This window comes from Lineus longissimus, chromosome 6, assembly GCF_910592395.1.
Source record: "Lineus longissimus chromosome 6, tnLinLong1.2, whole genome shotgun sequence".
NCBI lineage: Eukaryota > Metazoa > Nemertea > Pilidiophora > Heteronemertea > Lineidae > Lineus > Lineus longissimus.
The window spans coordinates 13,398,835-13,422,168 of NC_088313.1; the positions used below are offsets into that span (position 1 = coordinate 13,398,835).

The 23,334-nt window shown below is 41.1% G+C and overlaps 2 protein-coding genes across 5 annotated transcripts in view; one reads left to right on the plus strand and one right to left on the minus strand.

The window, feature by feature from the left end:
- Positions 1-395: 395 nt before the first annotated feature.
- The window catches only part of LOC135488971 (nucleolar protein 14-like), a 75,279-nt gene continuing 52,340 nt past the window's right edge, over positions 396-23,334 (minus strand). For all 3 annotated transcript variants that reach the window (XM_064773993.1, XM_064773995.1, XM_064773994.1), the window contains exons 5-17: positions 10,398-10,539; positions 9,499-9,626; positions 9,150-9,245; positions 8,225-8,469; positions 7,754-7,941; positions 5,578-5,729; positions 5,026-5,436; positions 4,667-4,831; positions 4,156-4,246; positions 3,621-3,774; positions 2,939-3,202; positions 1,964-2,119; positions 396-1,018 (exon numbers count right to left, since the gene is read on the minus strand). In XM_064773993.1, the coding sequence (XP_064630063.1) occupies positions 922-1,018; positions 1,964-2,119; positions 2,939-3,202; positions 3,621-3,774; positions 4,156-4,246; positions 4,667-4,831; positions 5,026-5,436; positions 5,578-5,729; positions 7,754-7,941; positions 8,225-8,469; positions 9,150-9,245; positions 9,499-9,626; positions 10,398-10,539 (2,289 nt within the window). In that variant the 3' untranslated portion in view covers positions 396-921. The remainder of the gene's footprint in view (positions 1,019-1,963; positions 2,120-2,938; positions 3,203-3,620; positions 3,775-4,155; positions 4,247-4,666; positions 4,832-5,025; positions 5,437-5,577; positions 5,730-7,753; positions 7,942-8,224; positions 8,470-9,149; positions 9,246-9,498; positions 9,627-10,397; positions 10,540-23,334) is intronic.
- LOC135488972 (nicotinamide/nicotinic acid mononucleotide adenylyltransferase 3-like) overlaps positions 14,110-23,334 on the plus strand; it is a 75,441-nt gene continuing 66,216 nt past the window's right edge. The window contains exon 1 of one of the 2 annotated variants that reach the window (XM_064774000.1): positions 14,110-14,344. In XM_064774000.1, coding sequence (XP_064630070.1) covers positions 14,258-14,344 — 87 coding nt within the window. In that variant the 5' untranslated portion in view covers positions 14,110-14,257. The remainder of the gene's footprint in view (positions 14,345-23,334) is intronic. The other variant, XM_064773999.1, reaches the window with a different exon arrangement.

Below are 23,334 nucleotides of genomic sequence, written 5' to 3' on the forward strand. Positions count from 1 at the left end.
TATATGTCACTTGCACAGAATGGATTTACTGCCCCGCCCTCGCATCAACTCCCCTGCACTACTGCCTCAACTTCACAGATCCCCTCTTATACGGATAAGATTAGAGTCTGGAATTACGACTGTATTAAATGGAAATATATAGAACTGGCAGGGCTGTAGCTAGCTTTTTAGTATCTTGGGGAAAGGCTCTCTAGTTGAAATCGTTCAGCCAGTTCGTGATAAAAAACACATTTTTATGGCTTCATTCAAATAATGCCAAAGTTGCAATAAAATGGCGCAAATATTTCCGGGTTAATAGTCATCTGCAGCAGCATGCCACAGTAGATTTCAATACAGAATGTGTCGAATGAAAAATGGCATCAACAACTTAATTTGGTTATTATAATTTCTTTTATTTCACCAATATTATATACAATATAATACACTGCTTCAAAGGAGAAAAGGTCTGATTCCACTACATGTACAGCAGTTTACTGTCACAGTTTTGCTGCTTTTAACGGCTTTGTGATCTGTTATCACTGCCATGCACTGCATAATCAAAAGCCAATGTAAAAGCTGTGCAGTTGTGGGGTTTGTGACCGGCAGCAATTTTGCTTCAAATTTTGCTGTCTCATTGGAGGAATACTACCAATTATTTCTCTCTCTTGCTTTGTTTTTGCACGCCAATACCCTGATGCACATGAGCAAAGAGCACAAAAGGTTTACACAATTTCGGTAAAATTTGGCTTTTGGGGGATATTCTGCATGTCGTTTAGTCCATATGCTTCGCAACACCTTTCAAGACCAATTAGTTGCCCAAAATTACAAACACGCACATGTTAATTGATTTTTTAAAATGGCGTAGAATGGTTGTAGGACTAGGCCCTCTAATGTATTAGAATGAGAATGACTCCATCTTATTGACCTCTTCTTCGGTTATCCTCAACTGCTCTTCTTCCTCTTCATCGCCTGGAAATCTCCCTCCTGATTTGCTAACATCGAATGGATCTCCTTCACCTTACGCTTCCTCTCAACATCCCTGAAAAAAGACAAAAAAGTTTGATCGTTAATCTACTATCATCTTATTTAGGAGGCCTCATCGATGTATACAGGGTGTCTTGTTCACTACCTTCTGCTCACACCTTGCCTACTGCATGGTCCTGTTAAGATCAATGTGCCTGGGGTAAGAATTATTAATGGCCGACAAACAGGAATAAACATAATCATCGCACAAAGAGTGCTTACAATGACAGCCATGAAGACTCATATATTATCATTACACACTGCCGTATGGCTGAGATCCTATTTAGTTTTTCCTTTCAGCCTGGGATCAACTCCTGGCGTCATGACCCTAATGGGTTATTGCGAGAGGTATGGAGTTTGCTATAGGTTCCTGTCCATCTATGTAGAACTTTTCCTTGCCCTGGCATAGACAGTCAGGTACAAGGGACATTCGACATACCCCAATAATATATCATAATATTGAGCCTTCTAAGAATTTGAGTTCCTCTAAAGCCTCACTGGTTCATTCAGAAATACAATCCAGGGTTAACCCCGGGATTGAACCGGGCCCTTTTAGCCATCAGTATAAACCTTTAGGTTACGAGAATCAACATACATGTACAGGAGTTTCCAATGGCTTTCTGATGATAATGTTTAGAAGGCAATGATTGATTACTGTCCCTTTTTGGCCTCAGTGCAGAGGCACCTGGTAGAACCTCTCGAGTACTAAGTACTACAAACTGCAGCAGACCCGCCAACTCCAAAATGTCCAAATATTATTTCAGTTGCATTTTGGAGTACTCTAGCGATTTCTACTAGTGTCTGCCTAATACATTTACCTATGCCAAATCCAACAGTCAAGGAGTATCTAATTTTTCATTAATGTTGGTCAAAAAGATGATTTATACTCAAAAAGTGTACTCGTTGGCCAGTCTGTTGAAGTGACCTGTCTGATTTGGGAAAGTTCCCAGCTGAAACTTACAACTCCATTTGTTCCTTGAGTTTCTGTTTTGCCAAGAACTGGTTGTCTTTCCTGATCTCTCTCATGGCCCCCTTCATCTCCTTCTTGTGTTTGTGGAGGAGCTGCTGTTTCTCCTTGAAGCCTCGCGATCCACCACGCTTCTTCTTTCCATCGAACCTAGTAACGAGAACGAGAAAAGAGTTAGTTTTACCCAAAGTATTAGATCTAACTTCCCTCTTTGGCCCCCTTTCATCTCCGTCCTGTGTTTACGGAGAGGTTGCAGTTTCTCCTTGAAGCCACCACGCTTCTATAAATCAAACCTAGTGATGAGAATGAGACCGGGATCACCCCGGGATGGAACCAGGCCCTTTTAGCCAGTAGTGTAAACATCTAGGTTATGAGAATCAACATACGGGAGTTTACAATGGCTTTCTGATCAGGTTTAGAAGGCAATAAGTTGATAACTGTCCCTGTTTGGCCTTAGTGCCAAGCAGTATGCAAAGAGCAAAAATAACTAACTCAAGGAATGAGTTAGTTATACCCTATCATCTCTTTCCTGTGTTCATTGAACAGCTGCTGCTTTTTCTTGGAGCTACTTGTTCTTCATGTTGAGAGAAATGTTATAATGGTCTGAAGTATCTGATCAGATCTCTCTTCCTTTCATCTCATTTCTTGTCTTTATATATGATCACTGCCGTTTCGATGTATTCCCAGAGGTATTTTTGACATGAAAGTGGCACCTCGACCCAAAATGAACACTTAAAAGTACTATAGAAGGTGTACAGGCATCACGCTAGACCGCGCTGACAGTCATAAGGATAGGTGATTTCATAAAGTGATGTGGAACGAGTGGTATCTGACCGTCCCTGTCCGTTTTCATAAAGTGATGTAAGCAGCGTGCCTCCAATGTAAACAGGCAAGGTTACGGCAGAAGTTACGGCAGAAGTTACGCCAGCAGGCCATTGCAACACGGCATTGTCTCAAAAACATACTTACACTTCATCAAACTTGGGCTCCATTTGCCTAATAGAAGCCGGCTTTCTCTTTGCAAAGGTCAGGAACTGTCTAGGGTTACCTGGACCAGAAAAAGTCTCAACAAGTGACGAGTGGAGATCTTGAATTGCTTTTGGGTATCTTTTGATTGGCAATTTCTGCAGCATTTGGTGAATTGGCGAGAAAAGCTCCTTCCATGCTGGTAGATCTGTGTATAGGGCGTTGTAGGCTCCGATTAATTTCAGGGTCTGTGATATCACACTCACTCTGAAAATAGGAAACAAAAGATACAGTCAACGCCCAAACGCCCAAACGCCCATCTCTTTGAAAAAGTGTCAAATACACGAAACGTCGAGAATACGTAGATCGTTGCTTGTGTTTTATTCACTATAAACGCCCAAAATTTGCACCATTTTTTTGCACTTTTGTGTCAATTTCTGAAAAAGTTAAATATTCATGATTTTTATTTTTGCAAATTACGAAATTTCTTCAGGTTTTCCAATGCAAAAATTTGGCACACTACAGTACTGGGTGGGTTTCAAAAGTGACTTGGGCCCTTTACCAATAAATCTCGGCAGCAAATGCGATATTAAGTCCACCGCCACGTGAAAGTAATTCACTAACTTTTAGCGTCACGAAAATTTCATGCCTCACAGAAGCGTTTTTGAATAAATGCAAGACTCGCCTATATTCCTTGGTATCGAGTTTCCTGACATCGGTGCAACAAATCGTCTCACTAATCTTGAACGGCACCACGTTTACTTTCTTGGCTTTTTCTTTCAATAGCAGTAGATCTATATTTTTACCCACAGGCTTGAATGGTGGGAAGACTTGCTCAACTGAAAATAAAAATTCGAAACTTTTAGTCATAGTTGTGGGCACACACAGTGGTTTTTACCAGTTTTCATTTGCACGTTTCAACCTTCTCGTGTTTTATTACATTTTTTGTGCGGACTTTTATCAAAAAGTCATATTTTTTACAGTTTCTTTTCTTCCAGTTGTTAAATTGGCATTTTACTTTCATCGTTGTCCTAAATTACGGTGCACCACAAAATTTTTGCACCTTTTTACTTTTCACAATTTTTATAATGGCAGATTACAAAATGTCTTTCTTTTTTGTATAAAAAATATTTTCTGGTTTTTTTGTTTTTGTAAATCAAGATTTTTTGCATAATCGGCACAAATTTACAGTCTACATGTACAGTTAACAGGTGACATACTTTGTTTTGGGTCTTTCTCCACCGCCAAAAATAGCAGCCCGTGAAGAAAAGTGAGGACTTCGGGCAACAATCGTTTGGATAAACTTACGTACTGAAAAAGACAACACAATGAGTAACCACGAGAACTGAGAATAATCGGTTCTCGAACTGACCTCAAATCTTATCTTAATCTTGTGTCTCCATGACAGGCCTTCCAAATTACCCAACAGCAGAATCGGGAAAGTGGCCTTACCTGGGAAAATATGAAAGCTTGCATATGCACTTATTAGGAAATTTACCAAAATAATCTGTGTCCATTTGGTAACGGCAATATGTGGACATCATACATGTATTTATTAAATATTGTGGTAAATAAACTACTGGGTTGCTTTCGTGTTGTACGCGCACCAAGTCCTGCTGTTCAAGATCGCATAGATTATGAATTTCGTATTTCTACTGTTTTTTGATAAAATTTTTTTTAAGGGTGTCACTTTTACTGGGGAAACATTAAAACCAAAGTTATAAAACAAACCTCAAGAAATAAATTAATGATGAAGAGGCCAACAGAGACATCTCTCAAATTACTGACTGGAGACTGTGTCAATATCTGTGCCATGAATAACATGGTTGGCGTGACGACAGGATGACGGAGATCAGATGTTGGGAATAACACAGAGACTAACTTGAAATAGACAAGCTGAAAGTAAAAAAAAACACAGATGAAATCCCCAAAGAGCGAAGGGCACAACAAAGTATTCGTCTGTATGGAAGTCTGATAATGATTCATCAAATTTTTAACCCCTTTGCATCGGCTGTATAGGCTGATGTCCTATCCCGCACACGTGACACACCAAATATGAACAACTCTTTCACCTAAAAGACGCTACTCACTGTATCTAAATAAGGGAAAGTGCCCCTTCCAGCTCGTCTTTCGGCCATATCCTTAAAACCATCTCGCCGCCCCGACAGAAAGTCATTGATAACCTCGGCAGCTTTGAGTGGGAACTGCTGCGACATTTCATAAAGCGGCACCGTCAATTTGTCAATGAGTTCTAACTGAGGTGGCCGATGTGCAGCCAAGTCGCCAAAATATTCCAAAAGGTATTCAAAAGTCTGTTCAAGTTTCTCCTTATTGCCTTCAGCTATACTAGGGTGGGTGCATTTCCTCAGCCGTGCTATGATAGTGAGCTGGTCCTGGACCGTGTGATCCCCTAACAGAACGACAAGGTCTTCGTAGGCAGCGGGAGCTTCAAAGGTATACGGCAATTCTTTCCTGGCGGCTTCCATTACTGCTTTCCGTTTCTGAAAAAATATTGAAACATAATAACATGATTTTAACTGCTTTCTTTTCTTATTACTCCCCAAGCGAATGCTGAAGAGGAAGAACGAACCTGCGTGAGGTCCTAACTGCCTCCAAATAAGTGGAAGATATGAAATCATTACCTTCAGGTTCGCCAGCATTTTCTTGGGATCTTTTTTTAATATTCCCTTCTTCTTCTCCTGCCCTTCGGGACTCTCCTCTTCCACACCCTCCTCCCCTTCGGAAACCTCATCTTCACTCTCCACATCAATATCAGAATATTTGTCCTCCTCGTCTGTAAGCAGAGGTAACGGTTTTAGGATGGCTGAATTTTCACTGTAATGGTCATGATTTTTTTTACAGATTATCTACATGTAGGGTTGTCGAAAAACATAATGCACATGTACAGAAATGATGGGGACTAGGCACAATGGAGAGAAATAAGAGGCCAGAGTGGCCTAAGCACAGCATGTAACCAGGGATAGATAGAAATTAGGGGCCAGGGTGGCCAAAGCACATCATGTAACCAGGGGTGGACAGAAATAAGAGGCCAGAGTGGTACAAGCAGAGCTTGTTACCAGAGATAGATAGAAATTAGGGGCCAGAGTGGCCCAAGCACATCATGTAACCAGGGGTGGACAGAAATAAGAGGCCAGGGTGGCCCAAGCACAGCATGTTACCAGGGATAGTTAGAAAATTAGGGGCCAGGATGGCCCAAGCACATCATGTAACCAGGGGTGGACAGCAATAAGAGGCCAGGGTGGCCCAAGCACATCATGTAATGAGGCATGGACAGAAATAAAAGGCCTGGCCAAATCACATCGTGTAATCAGGGGTGGACAGAAATTAAGAGGCCAGGGTGGCCCAAGCACATCATGTCACTAGGGTGGACAGAAATAAGGGGCCAGAGAGGCCCAAGTACAGCATGTAAGGAAATAAGGGGCCAGGAAAGCCCAGGTACAGCATAGACATGAGCAGCCAGGATGACGAATAGCACAGCATATATAGGTATGAGTGACCAGGTTGGCCAGAGCGAGGCATATGTCAAGTAGTGAGGGGCTGGGATGGCCCAAGTAAAGATAGAAAGGGCAAGAGGGGTCTATGTATAGAATGATGTGAGGCCATGGTGTCCTAAGTTCAGAAAGTACACGTCATAGTGAATAGAAATGAAGAATGAGCTACTTATCAGACAACAGGCAAATAGAAAATGTCGGACATATATAGGATGATCTGAAATTAAATGGCCAGGGCCATTGTGCTCACCTCATGTGAAGAAAAGATGGTTGAAGAGCATGGTATTGTGTCATGTAGTGTTAATGGTTGACCATAGGTACCACCATTTTGGCTAGAACTTGAAATCATAAAGCAATTAGAACTTTTTCAAAACGTAGTGAATGCTCATTTGATCATATCAAAAACCCATATGATATGTGATGTATCCTTGCTAGGAGAACCTGCCATAAACATTTTATCGAAAAACGAGTCACTCAAAGGTTAGGTTTCCACTTCTGGCCCCCTGGTGGCCAAGTGAAGAATCAGATCGAACCGAAATTCGGTGTCGGAGGTAACATAACATAGAAAGTCAAGTGTACCAAATTTCAAGTTCATAGCTTTAGCGGTTAAGAAACGTGCCATAGTTACACTCAAGCGGCTAATTTACACCATTTGACCTCTGTGACCTTGAAAATTAGGTCAAATCAAAAACCCGGGTGTTATGTCATGTGTCATTGTTAAGTGCATCTATGATAGAAAATTGGTGATGATCAAGCCCTTAGTTCAGGAGATGTAGCATTTTTAGTGTTTATGGTTTTAGCCACTTGGTGGGCATATCGAGAATCGGATCGGACCAAAACTTGGTCTCCAAGGTGTCATTACACAAGGGTACATATGTTCCAAGATTCAACTCAATAGTTACCAAACGTGCCCTGCTATCGGTTTACGGACGATGACGACGACGGACACCACGCCAAAGCAAACACTCACCTCTCGTAGCTAAAAACGTACCGTTCAAAAAGTGCATCGATATCTTTGAAATTCAGCCCTGATCCAGCTTGCGATATTAAAAGTAAGCTATCAAAATTTCAATTCACTAGGCCTTGAAATACTGATATGCTACCAATGCCAAGAACACAAGTCCAGCTATATCAGTGGATACCAAACCTTGCCTTATTTCAGCAGGTGCTCAATGTGACCTCCTTCCTTCTAAACAACAGCACACAAACATTTTTCTGGACTGAAATGCTTCTTCTTACTTTGTGTACATATACATGTACTTTGAATATGAAGACATTCCACTGCCGGTCACTGTAACCAACTCACCGTCTTCACTCTCCTCACCAGCCTCGGACCCTTCCTCATCTACTCCTTCATCCCCAGACCCTCCTTCCTCAGACCCATCCTCGTCTCCGCTCTGTTCCTCAGTCTCAGGGGTCAGCATCTTGCCATCTTTATAACTCAAGTGGAACTGCACGCTTTTCTTTCCTTTAGGCTTATCTCCATAGTAAAGCCTGATAAAGAGAAAACACAACTAATTATAACAATTTCTCACAGTTCTAATGCAACTTCCAATTATTATGAACATCATTGACAACAGTGGACCAGCATTTCAGTCCGTTTGGTGATGTTGCACACTAAAGTAGACCAAAACACCAGTTCTCCTGACGTCATGGTCATGGTGTTACCTCAATTTTATTAGATGAGCGAGGGCAGTCAGATTCTAATCCTGGCCCTTGTTTTCCAGAGCTAAATCACCCTCGTTGCTTTATCTATCAATATATCCACCAGTCGTACCCATCATCCAAATCATCTGCCGACCGATGCTGTGTCTTTGGCTCGTCGTCCTCGGCCAGGAATCCCTTCATCCGCTGGAGACGATCTTCCTCCAGTTTCTCAAGGCGCTCCCTCTCCTCCTGGGCCAACTCGTCCTCCGTCTTGAGACGATCAGTAGCCTGACCTTTGGCTTCGAATCCAAGTTGTCTCACCGTCACATCAAAGTCGTCGAGGCCTTTTTCACCTTCTTTGTCTTCTTTGGTTTTCTGTTGAAAAATGAAAAAGTTCTGGTTTAAGTACTCTTCTACTACCACGGCCACTTATTTAGCAGTCAACATGAACTCTGTAACTTGGTCAGACACTCCACTTCTATTTGACGCTTGGTGAAAAACCTGAGAGCCAGATTTCAACACTTTTTCACCAGACATGGGATATTCTTTTGCCCGGAACTCATTTTTCCCTGGTAAGACAAACCAGGGCAGACATTCACTAGCCTATCAACATGTACTACTCTAGAGGTCAACATGAACCCTGTAACCCCCTAGTCGCACACTTGACACCTCTCCGACACTCGCTGAAGGCCAGACTTCGACAATTTTTCACTAAAGATGCGATTTTCTTTTGCAAGGAACTCAGCTTTTCCCAAATTAGAAGAACAAGTGGTTTCTTCATTACAGTTGTGAATGAAAGGCCAGACATTCGCCACTAGGCTTTCTACATGTGTTATTCTGCTGTTGGCCAGGTATGGCGCTGTTGTGGTACAGAGCATGCCACAGGCCTTGGTAGCGAAGGGGTTAGGTGGTGTGGTGTACACATACACAGTGTTGATAAGAGAAGTTTGTGTTATGGTGTCCCTCGCTACCAGAAATGGACACAGTGAAATAGTTTTAACAATCACTCAAAGATGGCATCGCCACAACAGCCGCAAAGATGTCAATAGACTTACCTTCGAAGCTGCCATCAGCATGTGGAGTTCTTTCCATTCACTGTCAACTTTTTCTGTCATTTCTAGCGACTTCTCCTTTTCCGTCTGACGCTCATACTGAAAATAAAAAGTTTTCTTTGAACTAAACTCGAAAACTAAGACAGAATTTGCGCTCTTAAAAGCTTTTTTTACAACTGGTTGAGCGCTGAGAGCAGTTTCCTCCTTCACAATTAGAATTCACTGCATACACGAAACAGCAGCATGATTGGGTCTCGTCAGCAACAGATATCAAGCGAGTTAACAGCAAACACATTTGTTTTTTAAGAATAAACTGAGGGGCAAAATATGACTGAGGATGCTGAAACTATACCTTTGCTTTCTTAGACTTTGCAATCATCTCTTCCATCCTTTCCTTCCAGGATTTATTAACCTCTGGTCTCTCACTCCCTTCAACTTTGGTCATGAAGCCACCAAAATGCTGCTCCCCGGTCATAGAAGCTGAAATATACAACATTAAAAATTCAAAAGACTGATAGAAAAGGAAATTTTTAGGGTTTATTATCTTTCTTGAGGACACAGAGACGAAACAGCGTGGATCCTTCAAAGAGTCGAATCCACAGCTTCCTGATTATGAGCCTGGCGCTCTAACCCACTGATCTCCCCCAGCCGTAGTTAATCAAGCGTAAACATATCAGGTTGGGCAATCAGGCATTCTAAGGTTATCCTGCGGAAATGATATTCAAGATAGCCAACATGGACACTATCTTGGATAAATCTGCAGGAAATTCGGCCTGGCTCAGCTGAATCCATCACGAGATTGTCAGGTCCAACAATCGGAGCATATTCAAGCCATTCAACAGAGCGAAAATGCAATGACAAAGGACATACGGAATGTCAACATAATCCTGCTTGCCGAGGGGCAGGGGATAAACCATCCGTGGGTAGGATTGACATCAGATTTCCTATCAGTGAATGATTATCTCTCCTTTGAAAACAAATCACACCGCCAAAGGTATGTGCGTCACTTCCCAAGCTCAACTCGTCGAGGAGTGTGTCAAAGGAGAGCCATAGCGTAGTGGATAACACTGCTGGCACCATGCAATAGAGAAACATGAGTAGCTTGCGTGGACCCTACCTCTTGTCATATCTAGATAAACTTAATTGGCGCCTACCAAGGTGGCACAAAAAACACTCATCCCACCTTGGAGGAAGAATACTCCCTGCAGAATAGCACCTCCAAGTGAAGTTGAAGAAGAAGTGGGTACCTACCAGTGATTCGTCCCTCTTCCTCCTCATCTTCGTCATCAGTCTCAGGATCATTGAACTTCTCGATCTCCGACAGAGACTGGCCGTAATGGGTCAACTCTTCTTCTTCATTCAGGTTGAACATGGCAGGTTTCTCATGGGTTTTCTTAAAGGATAAATAGCAGGACAGAATAAGAAGTATGTTGTGATATCAGTCTCTGGGTTGTTAAACTTCTCAATCTCAGACTTAGACAAGCCTTAATGGGTAAACTCATCTTCTTCTTAATTCAAGTTGAACGTGACAGGCTTCTAATGGATTTTCTGAAAGAGTAGATGTTGTCAAGATGATAAGAATGATCTCTTTTAATCTATGCTTGATGTGCTGAGGTACATGTACTGTAAACTTTTTTTGTCAGCGTTACATTTTCACAAATGCACTCTCAAACAGGAACCTGGTTAGTGAATTGGCCACGGGGATTGGACCCCTTCGCCCTGGTGCTCATCAAAGTATAACACAGGATTGTAAAACACAACAGGGCCCAGCTTCTCAAAGGGCGTTAGCATAAACGTTGGCGTTTAATCCTTTATTGTATTTGTAAATAAATTTACAATAAATAAAATCCTAAATGAAATTTACTGAAGGAGATAATGCTTAGTTTAGCTAATGCTGGCATTGGTCTCTGATGCTGAATGAGGAATTGGGCCCAGCACTTTCAAGTCAAAGAACAATGCTAATTTTACGATTTCCTAAAACATCATCCCGACCATTAGCCAAGGTAGCTTGACACAGGGTTAATAAGCCTAAGCTAACAGTAGACTGATTACCCTATCAGTATTAAACATACTCTGGACCTCATAAATAATGCATCAGCAGGAAGCTGGGCGAAAACAGATTGACAGGAACTCACATGGACCATTAACAGGTGAAGTTGGGGAAGTTAGACATGGAAATCAAACCTACAACATAGGTGATAGGATCAGACAGTTGTTTTGAGGGGCGCCGTTGTCCAGTCTCAATCTGCATGATCCTTCGAATTTAATACCAGTCGCACACATGTCGCTCTCACTTGAGATCTCAGGCAATCAGATTGACAGAAACTCAGATGGAACACTGGTAGCTAAAGACATTATCAATTTGGGTATGTTAGATATTGGTATCAGAATGTAGGTGATGGGAACAGAAAGTTGTTTTGAGGGGTGCAGTGGACTTGTCACAATACCAGTCACACGGATGTCACTGCCACTTGAGCTCATGGGCAATCAGATTGACAGGAACTCACTTGGGCCACTGATAGCTTCAATATCAACTTGGGTATGTGAGACATGGAAATCGGAACTTCAATGTAGGTGATGGGAAGGGATAGTTGTGTTGAGGGCGACGTGGACTAGTCTCAATCTGATCCTTTGGATTCGATACCGGTCAAACACATGTCACTGTCACTTGAGACCTCGTGCAAGCCACTTTATTGTGCTGCCACATGCATATCCTTTGACTCACATGAAAACCACTATTCCATATACCTGTTGCCTATACCAGAACAAAGCAAAAGACCCTCTCCAACTGACTATACGAGTAGCTTGTGATGGACTCCACACTGGATGGCATAACAACTGGCCACATGAGCAGCCCGATAGCCTAGAGATAAACACTGCTGGCTACCATGCAATCCTGAGGAGGGGAGAACCCAGGATTGTATGTCTGGATGAACCGGCCTGACTTTCAAGGAACTAAACTTCTTGGCTGTACATAACACAACGTATGAATATTCAAGGGCCTGTTGGAAGAGGCTGAAGCTGTAGTCCCTGGTACTAGATTGTCCATGCCAAGTCAAGTACAAAGACCCAAACAGGTGGAGAGTAGCCTATGGAGGACACCATAAGTCCAGCCAAAATCCAACAGGCTGGTAATTGATGACGACGACGAATGCAATCTTAAATGTCAGCAATGTCAAATGTCATCATGTTTCAATCTTATTTGGCACAATCATCTACAGAAAGTATCAACTTGATAACAAACCAATCATGAGAACATCGCATCGCACTGCATTGCAAAAGCCAGACTTTTATCGTAGAGGTAAAGCCCCGCCCCAGAGGGAACAATAAATTTCCAACGGATGAACGTGATTTGACTTGAGAGGATTAGAAGTCGACCTAAACGGAACTTGAGGAGCAAGAACCGCAGTGTAAAAGTGAGGAGCACAATATCTGTAATTGCTAGTGGGAAACTAAGCAATTATTTTGCAGTCTGTAAAGCAATTTCGGAGAGATTTACTGCATTTTGAAATGAAATCTGTCGGCAGTTGGAGAAAAGTTGTGATATATTGCACCTTGGTATGTTCATGCACTGAAAGTAGTGTAAGGGTTTTTTTTCTGAGACCATGCTGATGCTGTTATTTTCCTTGGTGAGCCAACTATGGCAGCAAAACTCATCTATTGGTCTTTGTATTGCCCTTGCTGCATCCTCCATAAGGCAATTTTCTTAATGAAAAACATTTCTTCAGTAATGCTTGAAGCTACTTGCCCCAGAACCCTGCCAATTGCCCTTTCTGAGGCAAAATTTTGAATGAAGAACACTTCTTTTAGTAACGCTGTGGGAGGGGGTGTATTTGCCCCCTGCCCTCGCCCCTCTAGCCCTGCCATCAGACATGTCATATCAAACACTCATATTCTGGATAAGGATCATCCCCTGAAACTTTGCAGACTAATCAAAGCTCAGACATCGAAAAAAAGAAATAACTGCTGTCCCAAATCTGTCACAATAAGTCGTACTGTGTGGGAAATTGATAGGTGTTCTTGTTGGTAATCAAGAACACTGACAGACGAATGTCTTAAAAGATGTCTTATTTAATACATAGTAGATCAATTTTGATTTTATTGATTTTATGCTCTGGAAGTTAAGACACATTGGAACCTCACTTAAGGAGGACACAGTTGGCAGTGCAAGAAAACTGGTCAGACGTTTTTCATTTGATCTCTCGTCTATAAATTAGGACACTTCACTTTGATAGTGTGGGCAGGATCCTATCCCATGGGAGTCTGGTTCTGAATTAGATATACAACTAACAGCAACCCAATCAATTGCAGAGGATATGAGAAATTTGACACATCTGTGCGTATCTGACCACATGACAGATATCAAATGGTATGCAGAGCAGACAGCCCTTTCAGTCTCTTGATGGTACTCTCCTGTGAAAGCTGGGAGTTGAAAATATTCTCGCCTCATTCGAGAATCACAGAATTCCAATTCCTTCTTCTAAATTCGGGGATGTGACAGCTAGCTGCCCAGAGCAAAAAAAACTGAAAAATTTTCACAAAATTTGTCGTGGGACTTCCCTTGCAAAAATATGCTTCTATAATCATTTTTTGGTGCGATTTTTAAATTCAAGTTTCTACACAGAGTTAGGGCATAAATATTTCCATTTCCGCTGTCAAATTAAACCTTTTTCAGGAGGGTAGAAATGGAACTCCTGCAAAAGTTGGAAATGTCTCGACATGAAATTGAACTGTGGTGTTGTTAAATTGGACAAACTTTACTAAACTCTATTTGCACTGTGTGTTGTGCAAAGTTGAAGTAGACTGATCAAAGCAAAAGATAACAGTATCTATTTTGTAAACAAAAGAAGTCCTGAAGTTTAATTGGCCACGTTATCATCACATGACCCATTTGCGTCATTGTGATTTGAATGACGATCCACCACTTTTCAAGTGGCTTTCTTTTCAATTGTTCCCTGTTCTAGGAAGTTGTTTTCACATCGCTACAGGGCCTCAACTAAGTTTTTCAACAATATATTGGATTATCCGACTTTTTCTTGCTATCTCAAACCGAGACTACATCAACTTGTGGACTGAGGCGACACCTTTGAGGGTACACGACACTAATATCGATGGCGTACGCTTGTTTTTCATGTGTGACACCAATGGTGGACAGCTTGTATCAGAAGCCGCAGGAACACAAACTTGGCAAAAGCAAGGTAGGTCACCAAGAGTTATGGGGAGGGGAAAGGGGGCAGGTTTAAGGCGTGGGTGGCTTTTTACCTTAATATGTTTGTTCCTCTCCTGTTTCATCAGTAAATTATTTTTCTGAAAGTGTTGGAAGTTTCCAATTTTTGGTCCAGTCGGATTGAAATCGTATAACGTAATAATTCAGTCAGATTTGGAATTTATCAATTCTTTTTGCAATTCAATGATGGGAACTACCACTGCATAGTGGAAGATGACTTGGCAGCTGACAGCATGGTTTTAAGGATATTGATAATGCTATTGGTCCTTTAAGGGGTGAGAATGATTTAACAATCAAGTGTTATTGTCAGGTACTATATAACAAACTTCGGCTACTCATCCATGAAAATATCAATAACAGCATTGTAAACACTTGTGGTGTGCCTCATAAACCATACTCGTCCTACCTGAATACATAATTGACTCTGGCCAACTATGTAGGGTTTGAAAGACGGTAAAATATCATTTGACTCTAATAACGGTGTCACATGGTAAGGAAAATCGGGAACCTCAATAGCTCAATTGGAAGTGCAGTGGACCAGCAATCGAAAGATCTGGGTTTTGAATTTGTTAAGGCAACTTGATTTTTCTGTACTAATTTCATTCAATCTCATGAAACACATCAGTGACAAGTTTTATAGATACTTTGAGATATATAGCTTCACTTCTATTTTCATGCATTGCTATTGAATTATCGCGCCATGTCCCATTAAGATGTTGTCTTTTGTATTAAGAGTACTTGAAATAGATTGCGTAACAGATTGCAAAATTAGCAGTACAGAGCTGAGTATGAAAATCCAACGAAATAATTACCACCTTTGCCAGAAAGAACCAATAACTAGAAAAGTCAACTATCCCTGCAGGCAGCATATAATGAGCCTCTTCCAGCCAACAAGTTCTATTGCTGAATTGAACTAATTACTAGCAGCTAGATTATCTTGAGATAATGCAAGGCTGGGATAATCATTCTAATGAGTGAGAAAAACATGAATAAGACGATGAGAATGTTGCAGGAGATCATGCAAAATTTATGTTTCCTCAACAAAAAAGTGCCGCAACTTCATCATCCGATTGATTTTAATAGTTTTTTAATTTTTATACACTGACAAGTTTGATTTAAAGGGGAACGCCGTTTGTGTTAATACCGGTGGTTCAGGAAAATAGAAGTACACAAGTGCAATTATCAAGCATGCAAATTCCCTAAAACTTGGAATTTATGCTATTTGAATATCTGTCGACACCATGACATTGTTAAAATTTATATTCAGCGCATATTTACAAAATCAATTTTTTAAAAAATAAGAGCTCAATGGCGAGTATTAGAAATAACGGGGTATAGGCCTTTGGGGGGGGGGGGGAACCTCCGATGCACTACTCAGCAAAGTGCTTTCTGAGGGAGTTCCCTACATACTCTGAGGTGATAACATGAATAATGCTGAAATTTCTTCCAATTACTGCTCTTCCTGAATCCCCAAAGACCATTACAAAACCATTCCGTATTATCCGTCATCATCATCTGAGGGCAGTAGGTTATAATGATGAGAGAAACGCAGCCTTGTTAGCGTAATGAACCAGGTTGGCGAACATGACAGTGTTAAATGAGGGTTAGTTCAGGGCGAGAAGGCATATGCATATTGGTAAATCTGGAAGGATGGGAGTGACGCTTTGAGAGGGATGAATGGGTATGGATGGATGAGGCTGGAGCAGGGAATGAATATCACCAACCCTATCTTGATATTCACTATCAATTGTAATTTTACCCGTTGATGTGTGGTTTTTGAATTTGGGTCCTTTTACGAAGGCATTAAGTTTGTTTTGTTTATCAGTCAGATGTTCGCAATGTTCGATGCTAATATGGCGAGAGTACCTCAGGGTCGTTAGGGCTCGACGTCATGGAACGTGGTGAAGTTGTGACATCATTTACGTCAGAGCCAGTCGTGATCAGGCGATACGATGACATCATAGACGATCACCAACAGGAAAATCTTGCCTCTTGTTCAGTAATATAGATGTCCTTTGAAGTAATGAATAAGGAATTATTTCAACGAGCAAATCTGCCCATTTGGGGGAGGGGGGCATTTTCATACGACAGGGAAAACTGGAGCTAGAAACCAAGAGAACAAGGCATATTCTACCCAAGGGAACACAGATAATGGGCAATACTTTTAACCATATTGGCAACATATTAGCGCTGGGATATGATGCCAGGGAAATTATGCTCGATTAGGATGGAACAGGAGACTGGAAGAAATATTTCCAGTGGTCAAATTAGAAGCAGAGCTGCTTTTGGACGTCAAAGTCATGTCACTGACACACATTGCACACTGGACCTACATTGCACTCAATGGTGCAGCAACGGCAACAGTGAATTGTGGTGATATCGACCAAGACGTTATGCACACTTGTCGGCAAGGTCATGGACACAAGCTTATGTCCAAAATCGATTATTACGTTACGTCTCTTACCCGGTACTTGAAATCAATGTGCCCGTAGAACTATTTCTACCATTCGTAGAACGACTCCAGCACTCCATTTCCAACCGAGACTGATATTCTTCGAATTACATGTAGCTCATCTGTGATTCCACCCACATCAGACAACAGGTTCGGGCACGGAGAGGAAACTAATACTGATTAATGTAACGTGCAGACCAATGTCCATGATATTTAATGTGTAACTGAACCAGGAACGACATTGCGATTCTTTTTTCGTGTGAAGCACATCATATTGCCATTCATCCAAATCTTCTTATAAGATTTTAGTTCCCCTAGAAACTACTTCTGGGAGTTCGTATTGTATTGATTCTTTTAGTTACCAAACACAGGTGGAGAATATCAAATAACCTCTTACGATTAATGATATCCCGCTATTCTAATGAATTTAGTCCTCTCAAAGGAAATTCGATAAGAAGATATAAATCAATATATTCATGGCTCTTATTCATGTCGTTTCATGTTGCAATTTATGGTTACTCCTGGCCCATAGTCTCTCCTTTAGATTTACTAAATACTTATTCAGGCGCTTTGACAATGTGCTTCAAAAATTTGTCTACTTAATTTGGGAAAGTTGTGGACTCAGTCTTTTAAAGACTGCCAGTTTTTAAAGTCAAAGGTGAATGTAGTTATATTTCATCAAAACTTGCCATTGGAAGATGAAGCTGACAGAATGTTGTCAGTAACTTCTAAGACTTGACTTTGAACCTGATCCCATGACAGTGTGAGGTCTAATGTTAACTGTAACTTTATATAGAACCAAGGATTATACATCTGGTACACTCACTGTAGATACAACATACCTGTGGTTTCTGATTTCTGAGACCTGAAGACTGGAGTTTGATGTAGACCTAAAGGTATAACTGAGTATCTGATAGGATAAAATATTTCATAGCTTTTCAAAAGCACAAAGTTCACATCATCTGACAGTTCCCAGTTGTGTTATCCTTGGTTAAAGATATCATCTCTTTCAGTAAATCCCCATTAAGATTTTCCATGTTGAGACTAACATTCTGTTAAACATGGTTTTGAACAACCCATCCCTGAACTTGAAAACTGCCACAGTCAAATAAGCGTTAAGACTGATGGTGGCCAAAGGAAATCAAAATATCTTGCAGATACAACATTAGAAGCATTACTATGTCCTGAATTTGAACATCATCAATATTGCAACAGTACGTGACACCAAGCAAACATGAACTGATTTGCAGACATATTGATTCCTGGACCCAGGGGTATAAGATTGTGTGAGGACTGATGTTTGATACATAGACCCCTGGGGATCAAAGTATCCGGCAGCCTCATCCAATCCAACAACAACCATCGCCATACCAATATTGACAATTGTGGGTAGAGTTTCATGAAGAAATATAAATTTCTTTTCCTCTTTTACACTTTGCCTCCAATATGATTATTCACCTCTGCCAATGAAAGGTTAGGCTGACAGAACATTAGCTGTAATTTCTAAGACTTGACCTTGAAACTTCATCAATATCACAGCATTATGTGAAACCAAGCCAACAGACTGACTGGTTGTAACATTAGTGGCCTTGATGCATGGACCCAGGGGTAACAGATAGTGTGAGAACTGATATTTGATATTACCGGCGAGGGGATCAAAGTATCCGACAGCCTCATCTCATCTCTTCCAATGACAACCATCGCCATACCAATATTGACAGGTGTAGGTTGAGTTTCTTGTACAGATATCGATTTTTAACACTTTTTTTCTAATATAACCATAAAGGTTAGGCTACTTTGCCCCACCACCTGTGCCAGTGAAAGGTTAGGTTGACAGAACATAAGCAGTAATTCTTAAAGACCTGACCTTGAAACCTCATCAATATTATAACTCTAGGTGGCACCAAACCAGCAGACTGGCTGGTAGTAATATTGGTAGAGGCAAAAGACAGTGTGAGGACTGATAATTGATACATAGATTCAGGGGGATCAAAGTATCCAGCAGGCGCCAACAGACTGGTCGGCAGTAATACTGTTGGTTATTGATGCCTGGACACAGAGGTCTGATAGGGTGATGAATGGTGTTTGATAGACCAGCCCAGGGGGATCAACATATCCAGCAGGCTTAGGTCTCATCCAATATCATCAACTACCACAATGTTAAAACGACAGGTGTTGGTTGGGTTTCTGGAGGAAGTTCCAGTAATGATTTAACACTTTTTCTGAATCAGAACCTACATGTCATCAGATATTCTGTGACTGTTTTTAGAGGGTAGATTTAACTACAAAGACCAAAACTGATTATCGGTACCCACACAGACTTTTGGTGAAATCGTAAAGACTCCAGCAGATGTGGTGAGCACCATCGCCGGGCCTTGCAGGTGGAGCAACCACCATCTTTGGCAAAGTAGAGGCTCATCGACAGAGACATTGAGTGGGCTGAAGGAGGTCAATAAAGGAAGACAAAGACACAACTCCTGACGGGCTATGTCATGCAATGCGCAATCAATCGTCTACTTGAGATGGCAGAGGGGAGAGGAGGGGAGTCATTACCCACCTGGTGTTAAAGCCAAGGCAAGGCAGGCAATACAAAGAATCTGGAGCAGGCAAACTCAGCCACTAAGTAATGGGCAGATGTTGCTCCGCAACTACTTTCCGGGCATCAATTATCTCTATTTAGCAGCTAGAGAATGCCTCACCAAGCTGTGCTCCCGGCAAAATGAATATTATTCGCCTCATTTCCCCAGCCATGGCTACAAGTGCATATCGGGGGAATTCTATTTCCTGGTGCCAAAGGTGAATTGTTCTCTTAGGAAGCGAGAAAGATAGATAGATAAATTGGAGATTTATCAATACGATGCATTAGTATCGCTGCCGGCGGAACTGAGAAAGATGCAGACGCCCAACGTGATGTGATGACTATGAGTTACGTGTATCATATACTCATAGGTAAATGTGACAAAGTGTCAATGTTGGCAGAATCAGGACCACATCAAAGAGGTTGCTTGTTGGTAGGGTCAGGGAGGGCAGTAATAAAAGGTGCCACATACTTAAAGGTACATTATGGCCACCTATAACAAATTGAATAGCAGAAGGTAGCTCCATAGATTTGACGATCCATATTCCTGTGGAAGCATAACTTATGAAGCCATAATGTAACAGTGTGATTAGGAAAGCTTAGAAGGAAGTCTTTTGGACTCTTTAATGAAAATATAGTATACCACTCGCAAGAAGGGCTGCTGCCCCTCTATTTGAAAAACCACTGAGATTCTCAGTTTTAACCTAATCTTCTCATAACATTGACCAATCACACCTAAAAACGACCTAGTAACACAAACAGATTCAGCTACTTAGTCAAAAAAAGGCACCTATGAATACCTTACGTTAGGGAAACTGAATCAACATCTCCCACATGTAACTGTCATTTGCGACACACCCTCGCATAACAAACTTCAAACAAGGTTTATTAGCGAGGTCAGCTTTCCATTAGCCAACAGAGATCAAATCTGCCTAGAAAATTGGCAAAATTTGCACAGGTCATGCTTCCAATAAAGCAATCAAGCCAAGTGATTGGCCACGCAACAGTTTTGTGGATGAGAGAACTGATTTGATCTTTTTCTATTACGGACGTTCGACTTGATTGCACGCAACAATACATCTGACATATCGGAAAATCAAAGAATCTGATCGTGAGAAAAAATTAGACAAATGATTGCCTTTATTGGCATTATATTATTGCCTCGCTGAATTGTCATTGGTTGTTCTGCAATCTGATTCGGTATTTGCTGTTGATTTTTACGACAGCAGAATTTTCTTTTCTGTTCATGAGAGCAGAAGGAATGTGATTTTGTCACTGGAACACAACAGCTATTGGGAGGCAAAGGTGGCCAATTCAGCCAGGGACTGAAAGACATCATCAATAAATAAGAGTTCCAATCAGCAAAAGGAGGATGGTGTGCGCCCTTGAGTGCAAACAAGACGTTCTTAAAACTGAGATTGCCCAACACGTTCAAGTTCAATGAGCCATACCTCGTATTATAAACACAATGACTGAAATACTAATAAGGTTCTGGAATCTGAAAACATAGCAACTTCCTCTTATCTATATCCCATTGACACTAACGCTGCCAAAAGTACCGGAAAGATAACCAAATTCTACATCCAATAATTCTGCTAGTTCAATGGCGAGAATACTAATACGAACTATCGAAGTTTTCTGAATCCAAATCATGGTTTTTGTATTATATGCGAGATATTATTTGCATGTATGTAATTAACCTTAACATATGCTCAGAAGGATCAAGTACTGCATCCTCCTTGCACAGGATTGGAACTCTCTTTATTTGATGATGTCGTTCTGTCCCTGCTAGAATTGGCTGCCATTGCCTCCGACTCGCCTTTATTGAGCCATTTCACTATCGTAAGACTTTTCGGGCCTCTAGTTACTTGAAAGGATGTGACATGCTTAAAATGATACATCCAAACATTTTGATTGAGAGTGTTTTATTTCAAACGTAAGTTTTTGTAATCTTATCCCAAAAGTGAGTCAAAATCTGTGGCCGCAGCAATTTCCAGTCCCGATTACACTGCGCGATTGCAATGAACATAATGTACAGTTACCAATACAACATGGGAGCTAATACTGGCAGAGAGAATATGCGTGAATACTATGTCTGCTTTGGAGAATGCAAGCAATGTCACCTGCAACAATGCCATACTACAACTATCACCAACCCAAAATGACATTTCAAATATTTCATACTCCATCATCACACACTCCCCCTCAGATCACTGTCAACCTTTCCATGGACAGAACCTACAACATGATAGGCCTACCTAAAATACACAGTATATAAGTGGAGAAAAACACTGTCACCTAAGCTGTCAACTTAACCCAAATGACATTTCAAATATTCCTAGCTCCATGGTGACAACTCCCCCACACATCCTTTGTCGACATCGTCATTATAGACACTACTGAATGAAACATGGTAAGATACATGTACCTAAAATAACAGCCTGAGAAGAGTGAGGATGTACCAATCATACCAATTTGCCGGAAGCTGACTTAGTCCATGGTGCTTCATGAAATATCAGTGACCATGACGCCCAAACATATGGGTGTGACACCCAAACATATGGGTGTGGCATCCAAACATATGGGTGTGGCACCCAAACATATGGTAAGTTATCTAAAATAACATTGTCTCTGAGAAGAGTGAAGATGGACCATAATATCACTTATTGCCAGAAGCTGACTATGCCTGCAGTGCGACCAAAACATCACTGACAAGACAATCAGAAACAGTAAAATTATTATCATTATCTTTATGATGCTACAATAGAAGGTGACTCACTATGAAATAAAGTTTACATGATCATCTTTCCTGATATTTTATCCTAAGTTGTCATTTTCAAACAACTCCTTCCTCCTGTCACTTGTGCTATCTAAATATAACGGAAAAGACAATGTTTTGTATGTTTTTGTCACCAACAACGATGACACCCAATTGGTAAAAACGATCATTATCATCTTTATGATGCTACCTTAGAAGTCAACTGGCTTTGAAACAATCTTTATTGATATCAAAAATAGTACATCATTCCAACCAATAACGATGAAGCCTGATTGGTAAAAAATATTCTTATCATCTCGACAATGCTACCATCGAAGTAGACTGGCTATGAAGTAATCTTTACAAGATGATATTTCCCGATATTTTGTCCTTCGTTGCCATGGAACCCTTCCTCCCACCTCCCAGTACAATAAGGCAACGTCAAGGTCGCTTACACTCCCGATGACTCACTGCTCAAGAACCCTTCCTCGTCGACTCAATCAATACACTAACTCTCAATTCCCTTTTGAACCCTTCCCTGTCGCTGTCAATCAGTATCAAACTGTCCCTGTAAACTTTTGACCTCCCACTAAGCCAGTCTGGTCCAGGATTGGCTTCCTGGCACGCACAGCCCGACCATGAATAAACCTCGCTGTGATAGCGACGAGTAGATTAATCTTGTGCTCACATTATCATCTGGCGAAAAAGGGAGGGAGTGGTAGTTTAAAACGACAATGGATTAGAATGATGGACCCAGCTGCGGTACTACTTCACCATTATCGAGCACCTTAATCGAAGATTGTAGCCAAAGATAAGCAAAAGGATTTTTCAAAACATTATTCGTGTGACTGTAACAAGGGATGCAGCAGTGCTCTCAGTATCACTTAGATATAGCAGGAAACAGATTGTTTTAGATGGCATTGGACTAGGGAATAAGTTAGATGCACACTTAAGTGAGTTGCACACTATGCCAGATGCACACTATGTCAGATGCACTGAAAACAAATCCCACCAGTTTTGCAGATTTAGGACTTCACTAGAGACGTAAGATCTGAGCATGGAGCTAAAATCATCTTTCAAACTTGTCCTTCATGTGTGAATTCCGTCAAAATTGATCTATTGCAATGTCCAACGGCTTTAAAACTGTCCATCAAAAACTTCAAACTGGATTAT